Below are 15,063 nucleotides of genomic sequence, written 5' to 3'. Positions count from 1 at the left end.
CCTCACTCTGAGTCTCTGCACCCCCCCCCCCACCCATCCTACCTTCCGTGCATTTCCAGCTCACTTGCCCCGAAGCCCTGCAGCCCCCAGAGCATGAACTACAGTCCAGTGTTTGTCTGCCACCCTCCTCACTGTGTTTTCCCCTGGAGCGAACACACATGGGATGAAACGCACAAATCCCAACAGGGTTTTCTCGGAGCTTTGACGAATGCATTCGCCTTGTAATTCAAGTGTCTGTCAAGACCACAGAACACTTGCATCGCTCCAGAATGTTCTTTCATGGCCCTTCCCGCGAAATCCCTGCCTCTGCTCCCAGGCAGGCATTGGCCCATGTGGTTTCGCACCCGCGAGGGTCCCGTCTGTCCCAGGACTTCCACGTGGAAGGACTTCCACCCAGTCGGTGGGCTCCTGGGGTCTGTAGCGCTTTGTGAACCGCTGTTTCCACTCAGCCCAGACCCTGAGCCCCTGTCCTCTGTGGAACGCCAGCGCCCGAAGCCTCACAAGCTGCCCGGTGCTGGAGCGCAGGTGGTGGTGGAGGAGAAAACCACTGTGAGCCAAGGAGTGAAAATGCCCCGTGCCCCAGGGGACCGATTAATCCTTCCCTCTGGCTTCTCTCGCCACCCCCTCCATGGCCTTGGATCAGGGGCTGTAGTTCCAAGAGCAGAGACCCCCCAACTCCTGCTTCCCAAGTCCCCGGGCTCCCCAAAATAACACATGGCATCAGGCACGAGCTACCCCCAGCTTCCTGCTTTCCCCATTATGGGCTTCACTTGCAGCCGGGCTTCCTCCCCTCCTGCCCTTCTCTGGAGAAGCGCCTCCACCTGGCTCTAGACCCGCTGAGATCTGCCCTGGGTCCAAACGTGCCTCCTGAGCAAGCAGCGCCCCCACCACGGCTGCAGGGCACGGCGCACAGTGGGGCGCCGCCTAGCAAACTGGTTTGGCAGTTTCTTGTAAGAGTAACACCCTCATCTGTTATCTGACCCACTGCCAGGTATTTGCCCCAAAGAAGTGAAAACTTAAAGCCATAAAAAATTCTGCACATGGTGTGTGTGTGGGATTGGGGTCGGAGCGGCAGGGCCAGCCAGCTGGAGATGGATGGGGGGCCGACTCCCTGGGGCAGCTGTGAGGGTGTCCTGACTGCCCCCCGATGCCCCTCGGCCCTGCAGACGCTGCCACACAGAGCCTGGAGCCCCCTGCCTGAGGAGTCGCAGGCCCCAGTGAGGCCCCTGGGCCACCTCCCAGGTTGGGGCCGCAGAATTTATCAGGCGGGCCACTTGCTGCCACCGCTGCTGCCCAGAGGGACGGCCTGTGGCGGCCCCACCTGCCCTGGTGCCTGGGCGCAGGCCATTCCAGCCCTGGGTACAGCTCCCTCTGGACCCAACAACTGGGACAAAGCTGTAAGGGTGCGGAGCCACGTCCCACCGGGCCAGGAGGCAGAGCTGGCTGGACTGCCAGGCAACTTTCTGCTTGACCTGCTGGAGCCACGTGGAAGGACCAGGGGAAGAGAACAGGGAGCTCCGTGAGTGAGACCCTCCCAGCCCTCGCCCCGTGGGTCTCTTCATTGGCTCGTCTGAATCTGCATCCTTCACAACAGGTTTGTTCGAAGAGGGCTTTCCTGAGTTCTCAGTCCTTCTGACAAACTAGGGAACCAGAGGGGGTTGTGAGAGCCTCGGAATTTGTATCAGTTGGTCAGAATCTCCTGGTCAGAAGTGGGGTGGCTTGGAGACTGCCTCACCTACAGTTAGGGCAGTCTGGTCAGGAGCTGTCCCCTTCACCTGAGGGGTGTCAGCACGCGCTGGGGCAGGACAGGAAAGCCCCTGATTACCCACGTGGGTCTTGAGGTGCAACCTCAGGTGTCCTTCCAAGACGGCAGCAGAGGGAAATGGGCCCAGAGGAGAAGGCAGCCGGACCACGGACACGAGATGCTGCCCTCTCAGCTTTGCGGTGGAAGGGGCCTCGGGCCAGGAAGAGAACCGGTGCTGGTGTGGAAGCTGGGGGACAAGACGCAGGTTCTCCCACAGAGCGGCCAGAGGGAGCCTGGTCCTGGGGACACTGCATTTGGCTCAGGGAAATTAACTGTGGGCTTCTGTACTGAACAGAATGCGTGCTTTTTCTTTAATCCTTACCCAAGGATAAGTTTATTGATGTTTAGAGAGGCAGGGAAACATGGACGTGAGAGAGAAACATCAGCCAGTTGCCTCCAGTGCACGCCCCGACTAGGGAACAAACCCACAACCCAGGTAGGGGTCCTGACCGGGGATCCAACCCAGAACTTTTAGGAACACGGGGTGACGCTCCAACCAACTGAGCACGCCGCCCCCCAGGCCCAGGACTTGTGCTGTCTTAAGCCATCCAGCCCTGGTCACCTGTTAGGGCGACTCTGATGGGCCCATGCACTCCTGCAAGCTGCCCGTCTGGGAGGCTGCCAGTCTGACTGTCAGTTCACTGGGTATGGCTCTCTGTCCAGGGGTGAGAAGGATCCTGGCGGGGCCAGGCCCTGGCTCTGAGCTGCACGAGGAGAGGCCACAGAGAAGGGCGGGAGGGCTGGCTGCTCACAGCACCGACCCATCACCTGGCCAGGGTGTTTCTGTGGCAGGTTCCCTCTCCTTCCTGCTCATCAGTGCTCTCGGGGCGGGCACCCCAGGGGCTCCCGGCAGCTTTGGTTTTGCACTCAGTTCTCACCCCTTAGTTACATGTGACTCCCCTGCAAATGTCAGGACAGCCCCCAGGTCCCGGGAAAGGGGCAGGAACTCGGGGAGTAGGGTCGATTCAGATCAGAAGCCCCCGTGGATGGGCCGGGCTTTGTGGTCCCCACATCTGCCAATGGCCCGGACCCACTGCATGCCTCCAACACTCTCCATGGGCGGAAACCCCAGTGATCCTCAGAAGTTCACCTTCTCTGGGACATGTTTTCCCATTGTCTCACCCAGCGGTCACAGAACCTATGTGCCCGAGACACCAGGCCCCTGCTGCTCAGATCCCAGCAGCCCCTCTCACACACCCCTCAGGGCCTTGTCAAGGCTGCCTGATGTGGCCACAAGGTGGCAACAGTCTCTTCAGAGAAGGGGACACCACCTTGGTATCTCAGCACAGTCTCTCTCCTCCAGGACACAGCTGGCTCCCTCAAAGGCATCCTGTGTCTCTCACTCATAGATTCGCCCTTGAGTCACTCACTGTCACACCGTGCCTGTGCCCAGCTGGACCAGAACGAGACTGTCGGGCCCAGGTGGGGGCCAGGACTGGGCCTGCCTCACTCCTGTCCCCAGTGTCCCCACAGCCCTACTGGCCCAGAGCAGGCCACTCACTGGGGTTCAGGGCATCAAGAGCCATGAGGTCACTTAGAGAGGTTGGGCCACTCTTGGGGATCATGTCAGGGTCTTTGGGATAAAGCCTAGAAGGCGTCCCACAGCCAGGAGCCAAGGTTCATGTGGCAAACATGTCCCGATGCTCCCTATGGCTTCCAGGACAGTGCACCAAACCCCTCTCCTTGAGGCCCCCCAGGCCAGGGAAAAAGGCAAGAAAACCAAACAGCTCCATCTCTGAGCCTTCTGACCTTGGCTGGGGAGGGACATGGGGCCAGATCAAAGGGCCCAGGAGCCAGGATTTTGGAATAGGTGGAGGCTACGCTAGGTCCGAGGGGAAGAGGTTGGAGCGGAGGTCCCAGATAGCAGGCACTGGACCCGGCTGAGTGGGGCTGTTTCTCCGCACCAGCAGCGGGCTTGAAGAGAAAAGACACATACACCAGCCCTTGGCGGGAAAAGCCCGGAGGGCCAGCTGCCCGGGCGATGGCAGGGGAGGCAGGTGGCCTGGCTCAGTGGACTGGGTGGGCTCAGCAGCTGAGCCTCTTCTCGCAGATCCAGCTGCCACTCTCAATGTCGCAAGGGGCGTCGTTCCACAACCCGGTGCGCAGCAACATGATGCAGTCCTCGCGCCCCATGGAGTCGTTGGGCTCGCCCACGTTCCAGTGGCTGCACAGGTTGGGAGGGGTTATGGTTGGGGCATCGGCTGAGGACGGCCCTGAGGTCCAGCCTGTTCGTCACCTGGGTCTAACCTAGACAACCTGAGGATCTAACTTAAGCATACACCTGGGATATAACATATAAAGCCCCGAATTTGTGCCTCAGCCAGGTCCTCGTGGCTAGCTTGGCCTTCCCTAAGGAGTCCCTGAGATGAGTCCACGCACTTGCCCCAGGGGCTGACCTGCCCCTTCCCCACCTCCCTTTCCTCACCTGAAGCTGAGCGAGACTCCGTCTACCCACTGATAGCCCTGGACCTTGTTCGCCTGTCGCACGGCCCTGAGGCCCAGCCAGTAACCGCGGCCTCGAATATTCCGATTCAGGAAGCTCTGGATGGAAGGAGAGACCAGCTGGCTTGCCAGGGACTGGGGCCCCGCAGACACAGCCCAGGCCACGCCCCCTGCAGTGAACTCCTCCTACTGCTTTGGCTGCGCACCTGCTCTTCCAGGTTCCCGACAATCACTAGGTGGGCACCAGCGCCGGCGCAGTTGAGCTGCGCCTCTTCCCATCGGGCCCACACCACCGAGAAAAAGTAGCAGGAACCCTGGAAAGGCAGCCACGACGTGGGGCACTGCTCGCAGGAATCTGTGGGGTGAAAGGTCCATGAAGTAGACTGCTTCCAGGTGCAGCAGACGGAGGGGGTTGAGGGTCGCAGGGGCAGAGCAATGGAAAGGGCGGATTCGGGCGGATCAGGGACCACCGGGCCCGCGGGCAAGGTCCACTTACCCCCTGGCGCACTCCATGCCCTTTCCTGCTTACCGTTTCTACGTCGGACCTCCTCCAACTCGCGGAACAGCTCGCTGCGGATGTTCTCGCGGTCCCTCACGGCTTCGGCCAAGCTCTGGGTCACTGCGAGGTCATGGGAGTCCAGATTATATGGAGGGGGGATTGTATATAGGTCAGGGTCAAGAGTAGGGTTGAGAGCAGGGAAGGGGCAGCATCACTGTCCGGGGCGGCCCGGAATGTCAGGGTCGAGGACCGTTATAGCGGGGGACCCCGTGGCGACGGGGTTAAGAGGTGTAGTCCAGGGACAGCGTCTAGGGCGCAGGGTCAGGATGGGGGACAGGATCGGGGTTAGAGGTCAGGATCGCAAGGACCAGGATGTAAATGGGGCACTGGTGTGGTGAGGGATCGGGTCCTGGCAGCGCCCCGCCCTCACCGCGGCGGCTGAGTTCTTCCAGGGCGCTCTGCTGCTGGACCAGCTTCACCTGGGCCTCCCCAAGCTCTGTGCGCGCGGTCTTCAGCTGCGCCTGCGTGCTCCCGCCTGAGAGGGGGCGGGGAGGGGGCGAGACCTCTGAGATCTTCCCTCCTGACCACAGGACCCGCCCAAGCCCGCAGGCCCCGCCTCTCGGCCCACAAGTCTCACAGCAGCTGTTGCAGGCTCCGACCTCCTCCTTCAAGACGCCCAGCGCCGCTGTCTGCTTCGAGGCTGGAAAGACCCCCGCCCGACCCGTACACGCCGAGTCACCCTCGGGGACTCGTGGGACACCCTTCAGCACTCCGGGGCCGGCTCCGCGAACCCTGGGGTATCCGCCCACCTACTCACAAACCCGTGAGGCCCTGGTCTGCACGCACCGTTTGCTTTCAGCAGGTCCTGGTGCCCGAGCAACTCCCCCTGCAGCGTGGAGGCTGTGGAGAGAGGTTCCTGCAGGAGCGGCCCCAGGGACGAGGGAACCCTCCCCTCGCCCGAGGAGTGTGGCGACCACCATCTTGGGACACACAGAGGGGGCGGGCAGGTGTACAGCGCACAGGATGCGCCCAAATGCCAAGCAGAGACAAGCACAGGGGGCCACGCACACACATTCATGCACACACGTGGGGGTGCACACAGCTCCAAGATGCACACGGACCGTTCGTTCACACGGGTTCACCCTCAGCCCCAGGCTCGGGCCTGGGACCCAGCTGGGGCACCCTGGGGCAGAGGGAAGAATTTAGCAGGGATTGGCGCTGGGGGAGAGGGGTGGGACACAATCAAGCCCCCTACATGGTCACTCACCCTTGGAAAGCAGGATGCTTAGGATGAAGGCCCACAGGACTGCTGCGACCACCAGAGCCAGGGTCAGGAAGAGGAAGCGCCGTCCCCAGCCTCCACAGTGCCCTGGGGTAACAATGGACTGCTGGGTCCCTCCTGTACCAGGACAGTCCTGGCTCCCTGGGCCCCGAGGACCAGGCCCTGGGCGCTTGGGTCCCAGAGCACTAGGATTCAGAGAGGTTAAGTAACTTGCCTCTGGTCACAGCCCCTAAGTGATAGAGTCAAAATTTGAATCTATGTCCAGTTGCCTCAAGCGCCTGTGGGGTCCCTCCTGCACCCAGGACTTGCTCCCTCTCTAGGCTGTTGTCCTCCCTCCCCCCATGAAATCCCAAATCAGAGGGACCCCAGGGGCCCAGTGAGGCAGTTCCACTGCTGGCTCATACCTCTGGGGGCCTCATCCAGCCCGCCACCCCACTGGCTGTACCCAGCAGTGTCCATGGTGAGCTGGCTCCCAGTCCTGGGCACTGATATAAATGTAGACCACTCCCCCACCCCACCCAGCCCCCCCTTCCTTTCCATCTCCTGGGTATGAATTCCTGGTACCAAGGACACACTGACCAATTACAGGGCGGGCTGGCCCTTTCTGGGCTGAGCTGGCATTACGGGTGGGGTGGAGTAGGGAAGTGGAAGAATGGGGAGCTGAAGGGCGTGGGAGACTGATATCTGGGGGGTCTGTGCTGCAGAGGGTGGAAGCCCATAGGAAGTGGAGTGTGTCCGTGCTTGTGAGTGTGTGTGTGCAGGTGTGCTGGCTCACTATCAGCCTCCCTGGGCTGGTAGCTGCAGCGTCATCTGCAAGCAGGTGTAGGGAGCTTTGCTTTAGAGCTAGGTCCCCACTTCTTACAGGTCAGAGGCTGGGCTCCCTTCTGAGAGGGGCTGCCTAACCCTGTCCAAGCTCCAGCCCCTCCTGGGGGAACCCTGAGAAAGCCCCCTCAGGCCTGGAACCCTAGGTCCAGCTCAGCTTCCCTCCACCACTGGGATGCATGCCTGAGGCTGACCCCAACCCAGCCCTCCACCACAAGGCAGAACACAGAGGGTCAGCTCAGCTTCTGGACTTCAGTCTTGGGTGGTTGGGACCAGGGTGTCTCTGTGTAGCTTCCAGAAACCTCGGTTTTCTCCTCTGTGCAAAGGGGCTCAGTGACAGGGCCTGTGTCCAGGGGGTGCTGTGATGAGGGAATGAGGTCAGGCATCTCATGCCCTGGTGCCATCCCCAGGCACAAAACCCACTACACGCTCATTCATTCTTTCAACAAATAGTGAGCACCCCTGGACGCCAGGCTTCGATCTGGGACCTGGGCATCGTCCGACGGTGGGGCAAAGGTATGGTGGCACCATCCCGGGAAGTGAACTTCAGGCCGAGGAAGCGAGCAGGCAGCTCCACAGCGTGGATCAGAGCTTACCAGAGGGGGGTGGGTGTGCTGCCGGGAGGGCGGACCCTGGCAGAACAGCAGGCTCTGCAGTCTCTGCGGGTGACCCCCCCCCACCAAACCCCGTCCCTGTGCCTGTTTACCGTGCCCCGGAGGTAGCAGGGATGACAAGAGGCAGGGACAGACAAGGCAGCACACACCAAGGGCCACAAGTGGGGGGTGGGCGTGATACTGGCATCTAGTGGGGGGAGGCCAAGGGTGCTGCTCCATACCAGACCCACTACTGAAGGTGAGAACCCTAATGTAAGACATTCCCACGTCCTAAGGGCTATGGAAGAAAACATCAGGTGGGACAAAGGGCTCAGGAGTGCTGGGCTGGGGCAGGGGCCTCTGAATCTGATGGCCAGGCTAGGCCTCCCTGAGCAGGGGAAGTGTTATTGTGCTAACAGAGCATTGCCTGCATTCCAGCCTCTCTGCAGAAGCATAACCACGCCCCTGCAGAAGGACAGAGTGATTTCAGGAGGGGTGTGCTGCAGCTGATGCGTGTACCAAGTCCTCACGAACTTTCCCTAAATCCAGAGGCCATTTTCTGCCACTGGGCCGAGGTAGGCTCAGTGTCAGGAAAGGCGGGCTCTCCTTCCCTCAGAGGGAGTGACCTTCAGCACTGCTGGGCTCTTGGCCTGTGTCGGGGAGGGGTGCCTTTGGGGAGTCTGAGGCTGCAGACAGAAGCCTGAGGAGTGAGGGGCTGGCTCTGGGCTTCTGTGGATACCTGGGGAGTGCCTGTCACTCTGGAGCAGGCTGCCCCACAGCCCGCCCCATCTCATGGGATCTACGAGAGAGCCCCGAGCACAGGGGAAATGATCTCAAGGCAGTGGGAGGACATGTGTCCCACACACAGTCAGGAGAGGTAAAAAGGTCGCCGACGAGCCAGATGGTAACTTCTGGAAGGCCACCCCGCCTCTGGGTACCCGGTGTCTGATTCTTCAACACGCACAGGTGCTAATGCACTTGTTGCTCAACCTGTTGCCTTTCTGTGACCTTGCAGAAGGCAGGCGTGAGTGCCTGGTGAAATGCTTTATGTGCCGTCATTGTCCCCAGTCCCCACTGGTCTGCCTTCTGTCATTAGATCAGTGTGCTTTTCCTCTCTGCTCAGTTGCTCCCAGTTCTCCCCCTTCTTTGCCGAGTAGGACTGTGTTGTGTGGTGGGCACACCAGCTGGATCGGGCGCTCCCCTGCAGATGGACACTGGGGCTGTGGGGACCTTGGATGTTTGTGTGCGAGTGTCTAAGTGCTTCCCTTGGCCTGAGTGTGGTCATCACAGGCGCACATGCCCTGGAGCTGACCCCACCGCCCGCCATTGGCTCAGTGAACAGGTGGGTGGCCGGTGGGCCCACAGCCTCTCGTCCATTGGTGTGACCAGTGCTTCCTGAGTGCCTGCTATGCGCTCTGCCGACCCTCTCGGCCGTGCAACAGCAAATTGGACAGCCAGTCCCTGCCCTGCTGGGTCTGAAGCTGCACATTTGAAAAGCTAACCTTCTGGAAGAATATCTGGTTAGAAAGGACGTCTTCGTCAAACTGTCAAGAAGGCAACAAAAGAGTGACTAATGGATCAGACCACGTTTTTACAACCTCCCTTCTGACTTGGGGCGTGGTAGGTGAGAGCTGGTCTGGCAGGTTACGGTCACACAGGCACACACACGGTTTTCCGCATTTCTGTCGCCTCTGCTGTCTCCCTCAGTCCCGCCTTCCCTCAGTGCACCCCATTTGTGAGTCCTCTTCTGGAAGACAGGTTTTCCTTAGGCCTTCTGCTCTTCTGGGTAAACACGTGGCACTGTTTACTAGTTAAGGGCAGAGGCCCAGGTTACATCCCAGCTGGCCAATCACACGGGACACAGTCCAAGGGGCATCAAGGAGCCCTCTTCCCCTGCCTCGGGTTCCCATCCAGGAAATGGGGACAATATGCCCAGCAGTTCCTCCCTCATTGCGCTGCTCTGAACTTACATGAATGAAAAAAGCTCTTTCAAACTGGTGCTTTTGCTATTTTTCTTCAATAACCTCACGTTTTATTTACAAAATTCCCACCCTGGCCAGTGTGGTTCAGCTGATTGGACCATGGTCTCAGAGACCTAAAGGGTGATGGCTGGATTTCAGGTCAGCTACAGCCCAGGTTGTGGGCTGATCCCCAGTGTGTGGAGGCTGATTTAAGAAGGCTACCAATTCATGTTACTCTCTCACGTCGATTTTCTCTCTCTGTGTCCCTTCCCTTCTCTCTCATATGTTTTATCCCCCTTAGTTAAAGAAACGTCTTTATGTTGTCATCAGAAAACTGCTTCTTGCTGCTCCTCCTCAGCTCTCACCGGCCCTGAGAAGGCGCACACCCCTGGGGCGCTGACCAGCTGGCTGCTGGCCCTCCCGTGAACTGAGCCCCCTCGGGACTGGGCGCAGCAGGTGGCAGGGTGTCATCCTTACTAATGCACCGCAGTGCGTGTGTGTGACGGACGGGGACTCAGTCGTCACTTCCAGGTCGGGGCTGGCCTGTCCACTTTCCTGCCGGGGTCCTGGACTGTCCCTCAATAAGTAGGTACAGCTCCGTGGCTCGAGCTTAGAGACCCGCTCACAGCCAGCCCTGCATCCAGGCAGCACTGTGTCTCTGTCGCAGCGTCCTGGGGCCCCGGGAAGCAGCAACCCTCTGGGGTTCCCAGCGCCGGAGCCCTGTTCTCGATGGTGCTGCCAGACTGGCACACGCATGACTGCTGCCCCGAGCTGGGAAGAAGGAGCAGCCACGACAGGCCAGCAGCGCTTGTCACATGGGGCTGAGCCAGGTTGCCCTGCACAAAGTGGGTGGGCCTGCTCCTTGTCCCAAGGTCCTCTGGTGTCTAGACACAGGCCCGTGTGGCCTTCATCAGCACAGGTGCAGGTCGAGCAGACTGGCCCTGCCCGCTGACTTAGCAGTGGGTTCCCAGGTGGGTGAGGCAGAGCTCTGGGGTTGGGGGTGGGGGCGCGCATCCTCCCTCGGGCTATTGGAGTTCAGCTGAGCTCAGGAAGGGTGTGGGCGCAGCGGGAGGAAGCTGGCACAGCCACGGAGATTGTACAGTCTCATCAGAATGTGTTCTTGGGAAAGGTTCTAGACGGAATGGACGGACAAGCCCTCGTGGAGATGAATGTGTGCATTTGGGGGTCGGGGTGGGGTGTTTCAGGAGAGGAAGCCTGTGGAACTCGGCCGTCAAGGGCATGTGCACTGTTGAGAGAAAAAGGAAGGGCCTAGCAGGCAGAGGGTATGGCTGAGGCAAAGGCAAAGAGGTGGGAAGATGAGTCTCTTTCATATACATTCAACACCTGGAACCAAAGCTCCAAGTTGTGTGTTGAGGTCAGGGGCGGGTTGAGGAAATGTGAAGCCTGGTGAGGGAACCAGTAAGGGGCCTCCTCACCCCACCATGCCCAACCCTGCCCAGAATTTGCCTCAGGGGAAATGAAAGGGGAGGGTAGACCCAGGTTCAAGGCTGGCCATAGACTTCTGAACTCTAGTCCTGACCTATAACAGGAAAGGGAGACCCATTTTGGGTGGTGGGGGGCAGAAGAGTGGGGGAACATGGACTAGGGATTTTAAAACAATGTGATGAGTCTAGGAAGCACAGAGGACTAGGAGGACCCTTGGAAGCATCTAACTCAGCCTGGAAAAATCTCGGAGGGCTTCCTGCAGGAGGTGATGCCTGGAGAAGCAGAGTTACACATAGATAGAGTTCTTCTAGTGGTAAAATACACAAGATATGGGTCACGAAAGAGTTTTCCCAACATGATATTAACACATGTAACGGCTGGGAGGGGTGAGGGACCAGGCTGGGGAAGTTGAGGCTAATTCATGGGCAGTAGCCTGGGTTGGGGTGTCAGCGGGGCCAGATGATGCCAGGACGTGAGGAGTGGGGACACAGGGTTGGGACTATGTGGCAGGAAGGCAAACGTCAAGGCTTTAGCCCCGAGCCCAAGGCCACTCCACGATTCCTATGCTCTCCCGGGACAGGAGTGGTACTGTTCCCCTGGGAACCCAGGTCAGCCCAAAGACAGCGCTACTTCCGGGCTGTTGCTGTGAATTTTGGCTTTGCTTTTCTGTTATGAAGTCAATTATGCCTGCAGGAAGGTGTGCAGAGGAGAAGCTCACGAAAACCCATGTCTCCCACTCAGCTTCACCAAGTCGTGACATCTTCTCGTGGGCCAGGTCCTGTTAGCAGGAAGCGCAGCATTGGGGCTGGAACACACAGCACCATCCACAGAGGAAGCGGCGCAGTGTTGGGCACCTGAGGCCTAGATAAGTTTGCTGACCAAAGTCACCCCGTCCATTCGTGTAAATACATCCGAACGGATAGCACAAGTCCCCGTACTCCTCCGTGGTCCTGATTCTCTCCCTTCTTCATCCCCCAAGGCAACCACCCTCCTAAACTTGACTTTTATCATACTGAAGCATGCTGTAACCGGGAGGTCATGTAGACAGTTCTGTTGGAGTGACTGGCCTATCTGGACGCTTTATACAAGCCGTACCACGTGGTCCACGTCCTTCCACAGTTTGTTTTCGTTCCCTCCACAGAAGTTGCCAGATACGTGCAGCCAACATTCACTCTTCATTAGAGCAAAGGTGGACACAGGAACACAAATGCTTAGTAAACAAAACCCAGGATCAACTTCCTTAATTTGATCAGTCGTCAATTCCAGGAACCCGCAGAAATGTCTGACTTACTGGTGAATTTCTGAGAACCAGTTTTGGTAAAATTAAGAATGAGATGAAGATGCCCATCTTGCTATTTTGCCAGTGCAATAAGACAATAAAGAGAAATAAGACCTACAGATACTGGAAAGGACGCGTCAAAGCCGACGGCGTTTTGAAGCCGTGGTCCTCCCTCTGAGAAAGTCCCAGCGAGTGGTTCCCTTTTGACTGGTTGACGGTGCAGCAAGGTCAGCTCTCCAGCAATGAGCACCTGAAGGTGTGAGAAGGATCCCGTCATCGTCCCAGCAGAGAAAGCCACAGCAATCGGAGGAGTAATCGTGACAAGAACGTGGATAAAGCTGTCCACCTCCACCGAGATCTGAACAAATCAGGACGCAGCACGGGTTCCCCAGAAGGACACGCGGGGTTTTAAAGAGCTTCATTCTTCCAGAATTAATTTGTAAATTCAATGCCATCCCAATAAAAATCTGAAGTACATTTTTGATGGAGTTGTTTGTTCATGCTCCAATGCACAAGACATACAATTTGCCTTCTTAACCATTTTTAAGTATATTTTGTTGATTATACTATTACAGGGGTCCCACTTTTCCCCCCCTTGCCCCTCTCTGCCCAGTAGTCCCTGCCCTCCTGTCCCTGGGAGGCCTGTGTAACTTCTTTGGCTTCTCCATTTCCTTCACCGTTCTTACCCTCCCCCTGTCCATTCTGTACCTACCATTTCTGCTTCTTAATCCCCGTACGTTTCCCCCCATTCTCCTCCTTCCCCCCAGCTGATAGCCCTCCATGTGACCTCTGCACCTGTGATTCTGTTCCTATTCTGGTTGTTTGCTCAGTTTGTTTTCTGGATGGTCTTCCTTGCTTTTGTGTGCGTGGGCTGATTTCTTATAATCCAACTGAATTAGGGACATGGGGGAAGAACAGAGCGGAGGAGAGATGCTCAGTCCGCAGGTCCTGTCAGAGAGAGTGCATGACGTCCCCGTGCCCGTCACTGACCACGTGGTGAAGGTTTTCCTTGGTTAAGGGAGCAGCATCCAGGCCTCTCCACCATAAAGTCAGTCTTCCCCTCGGCACTCTCCATTTCATGCATTCTCAATGGGGTTATTATTGCCCCCACAGGGGCAAAAAAGTCTGAGGTGTTTCCTTGACTTGTGGAAACCCCAGCTCTACTCAACAAAATCTTATTCCTTCATATTTAATATGGGGGATGATTGGGAAATATTTATGGATGTCACTCGGCTAGGGATGAAAATGGGAAAAGGAGAGCAGTCGAGGTACTCGGCTCTGCTCCTAGGAGGTGAGGCACCGCATCTCCGCAGTCGAGGGAGGAAGCCCTTCGCCTAAGGAGAGCACAACACAACTGTGAGCGCGTGTGACAAAACCGGCCGGGAAATCAGGAAATGTTTTCCGGGGGTGGGGGGTACCTTGAGGCTGCACACACGTCCCATCTCCCTCATTACAGTCACACCCGTGCATTTCCTCCGTTCCTTCGACACTGGAATCGTGCTGGGAGGAAAACCAGATCAGTTATTTAATATTTAAATGGACGTTGCGTTTTCAAGTGGTTTTAGACTCCTAGTGGAGGTGTGCAGAGAGGAGAGGGAGTTCCCCCGTGCCCTCTGGCCCCGCACAGGCACAGACCATCTCCACTAGAGTGGCACCTTGGGTACAGTCGGCTAACCCATGCTGACGTGTCGTTTGGGCCCTGGGCTGGAGGTTTGCATTAGGCACCCTCCCGCCCATGTGCGTCCTGGGGGCGGGGCCATCGCATCCTGACAGGTGACACCTTTGTCCTGTCCTGCGCTCCCTCTGCCCGAAAACCCTGTGTTTTGCCTGCTCACACGTAGACTCACAGCATTTCGTTGAAGGGTTGCCGAGGAGATGTTTTTACTATATTTTATTGATTGTGCTGTTACAGTTGTCCAGTTTCCCCCCTTCACTCCCCTCCACCCTGCCCACCCCTCCCACCCGCATTCCCCCCACTATAGTTCATGTCCCTGGGTCGTACATGTAAGTTGTCTTCTGCATTTCCTATACCATTCTTACCCTCCCCCTGTCTATTTTCTACCTACCATTTATGCTTCTTATTCCCTGTACATTTTCCCCCTCTTTCCCCTCCCCTGCTGATAATACTCCATGTGATCTCCATTTCTGTGATTCTGTTCCTGTTCTAGTTGTTTGCTTAGTTTGTGTTTGTTTTTGTTTTAGGTGTGGTTGTTAATAACTGTGAGTTTGCTGTCATTTTACTGTCCATATTTTTTATCTTCTTTTTCTTAGGTAAGTCCCTTTAACATTACGTATAATAAGGGCTTGGTGATGATGAACTCCTTTAACTTGACCTTATCTGGAAAGCACTTTATCTGCCCTTCCATTCTAAATGATAGCTTTGCTGGACAGAGTCATCTTGGATGTAGGTCCTTGCCTTTTCATGACTTGGAATATTTCTTTCCAGCCCCCTCTTGCCTGCAAGGTCTATTTTGAGAAATCAGCTGACAGTCTTATGGGAACTCCTTTGTAGGTAACTGTGTCCTTTTCTCTTGCTGCTTTTAAGATTCTCTCCTTATCTTTAATCTTGGGTAATATAATTATGATGTGCCTTGGTGTGTTCCTCCTTGGGTCCAACTTCTTTGGGACTCTCTGAGCTTCCTGGACTTCCTGAAAGTTTGTTTCCTTTGCTAGATTGGGAAAGTTCTACTTCATTATTTGTTCAAATAAGTTTTCAATTTCTTGCTCTTCCTCTTCTCCTTCTGGCACCCCTATGATTTGGATGTTGGAACGTTTCGAGATGTCCTGGAGGTTCCTAAGCCTCTCCTCATTGTTTTAAATTCTTGTTTCTTCATTCTTTTCTGGTTGAATGTTTCTTTCTTCCTTCTGGTCCACACCGTTGATTTGAGTCCCGGTTTCCTCCACGTCACTGTTGGCTCCCTGTACATTTTCCTTT

The 15,063-nt window shown here is 56.9% G+C and overlaps 1 protein-coding gene across 2 annotated transcripts; it reads right to left on the bottom strand.

The window, feature by feature from the left end:
* Positions 1-2,116: 2,116 nt before the first annotated feature.
* On the bottom strand, positions 2,117-6,497 carry LOC112296385 (C-type lectin domain family 4 member G). Of its 2 annotated transcripts, XM_053913363.2 has the most exons (9): positions 6,432-6,497; positions 6,013-6,114; positions 5,592-5,645; positions 5,383-5,445; positions 5,176-5,280; positions 4,776-4,865; positions 4,453-4,601; positions 4,230-4,345; positions 2,117-3,968 (listed from the first exon to the last, which is right to left on the bottom strand). In XM_053913363.2, the coding sequence occupies exons 1-9, from the start codon at positions 6,484-6,486 to the stop codon at positions 3,830-3,832; spliced, it is 873 nt and encodes a 290-aa protein (XP_053769338.1). In that variant the 5' UTR covers positions 6,487-6,497; the 3' UTR covers positions 2,117-3,829. The 2 variants fall into 2 exon arrangements, with proteins under 2 accessions (XP_053769338.1, XP_053769339.1); XM_053913364.2 differs by lacking the exon at positions 5,383-5,445.
* Positions 6,498-15,063: the final 8,566 nt, after the last annotated feature.

Source organism: Desmodus rotundus, chromosome 10 (genome assembly GCF_022682495.2).
Source record: "Desmodus rotundus isolate HL8 chromosome 10, HLdesRot8A.1, whole genome shotgun sequence".
NCBI classification, from domain to species: domain Eukaryota; kingdom Metazoa; phylum Chordata; class Mammalia; order Chiroptera; family Phyllostomidae; genus Desmodus; species Desmodus rotundus.
Note: the sequence above shows the minus strand (reverse complement) of the source record. Positions and strands in the feature narration are given on the sequence as shown.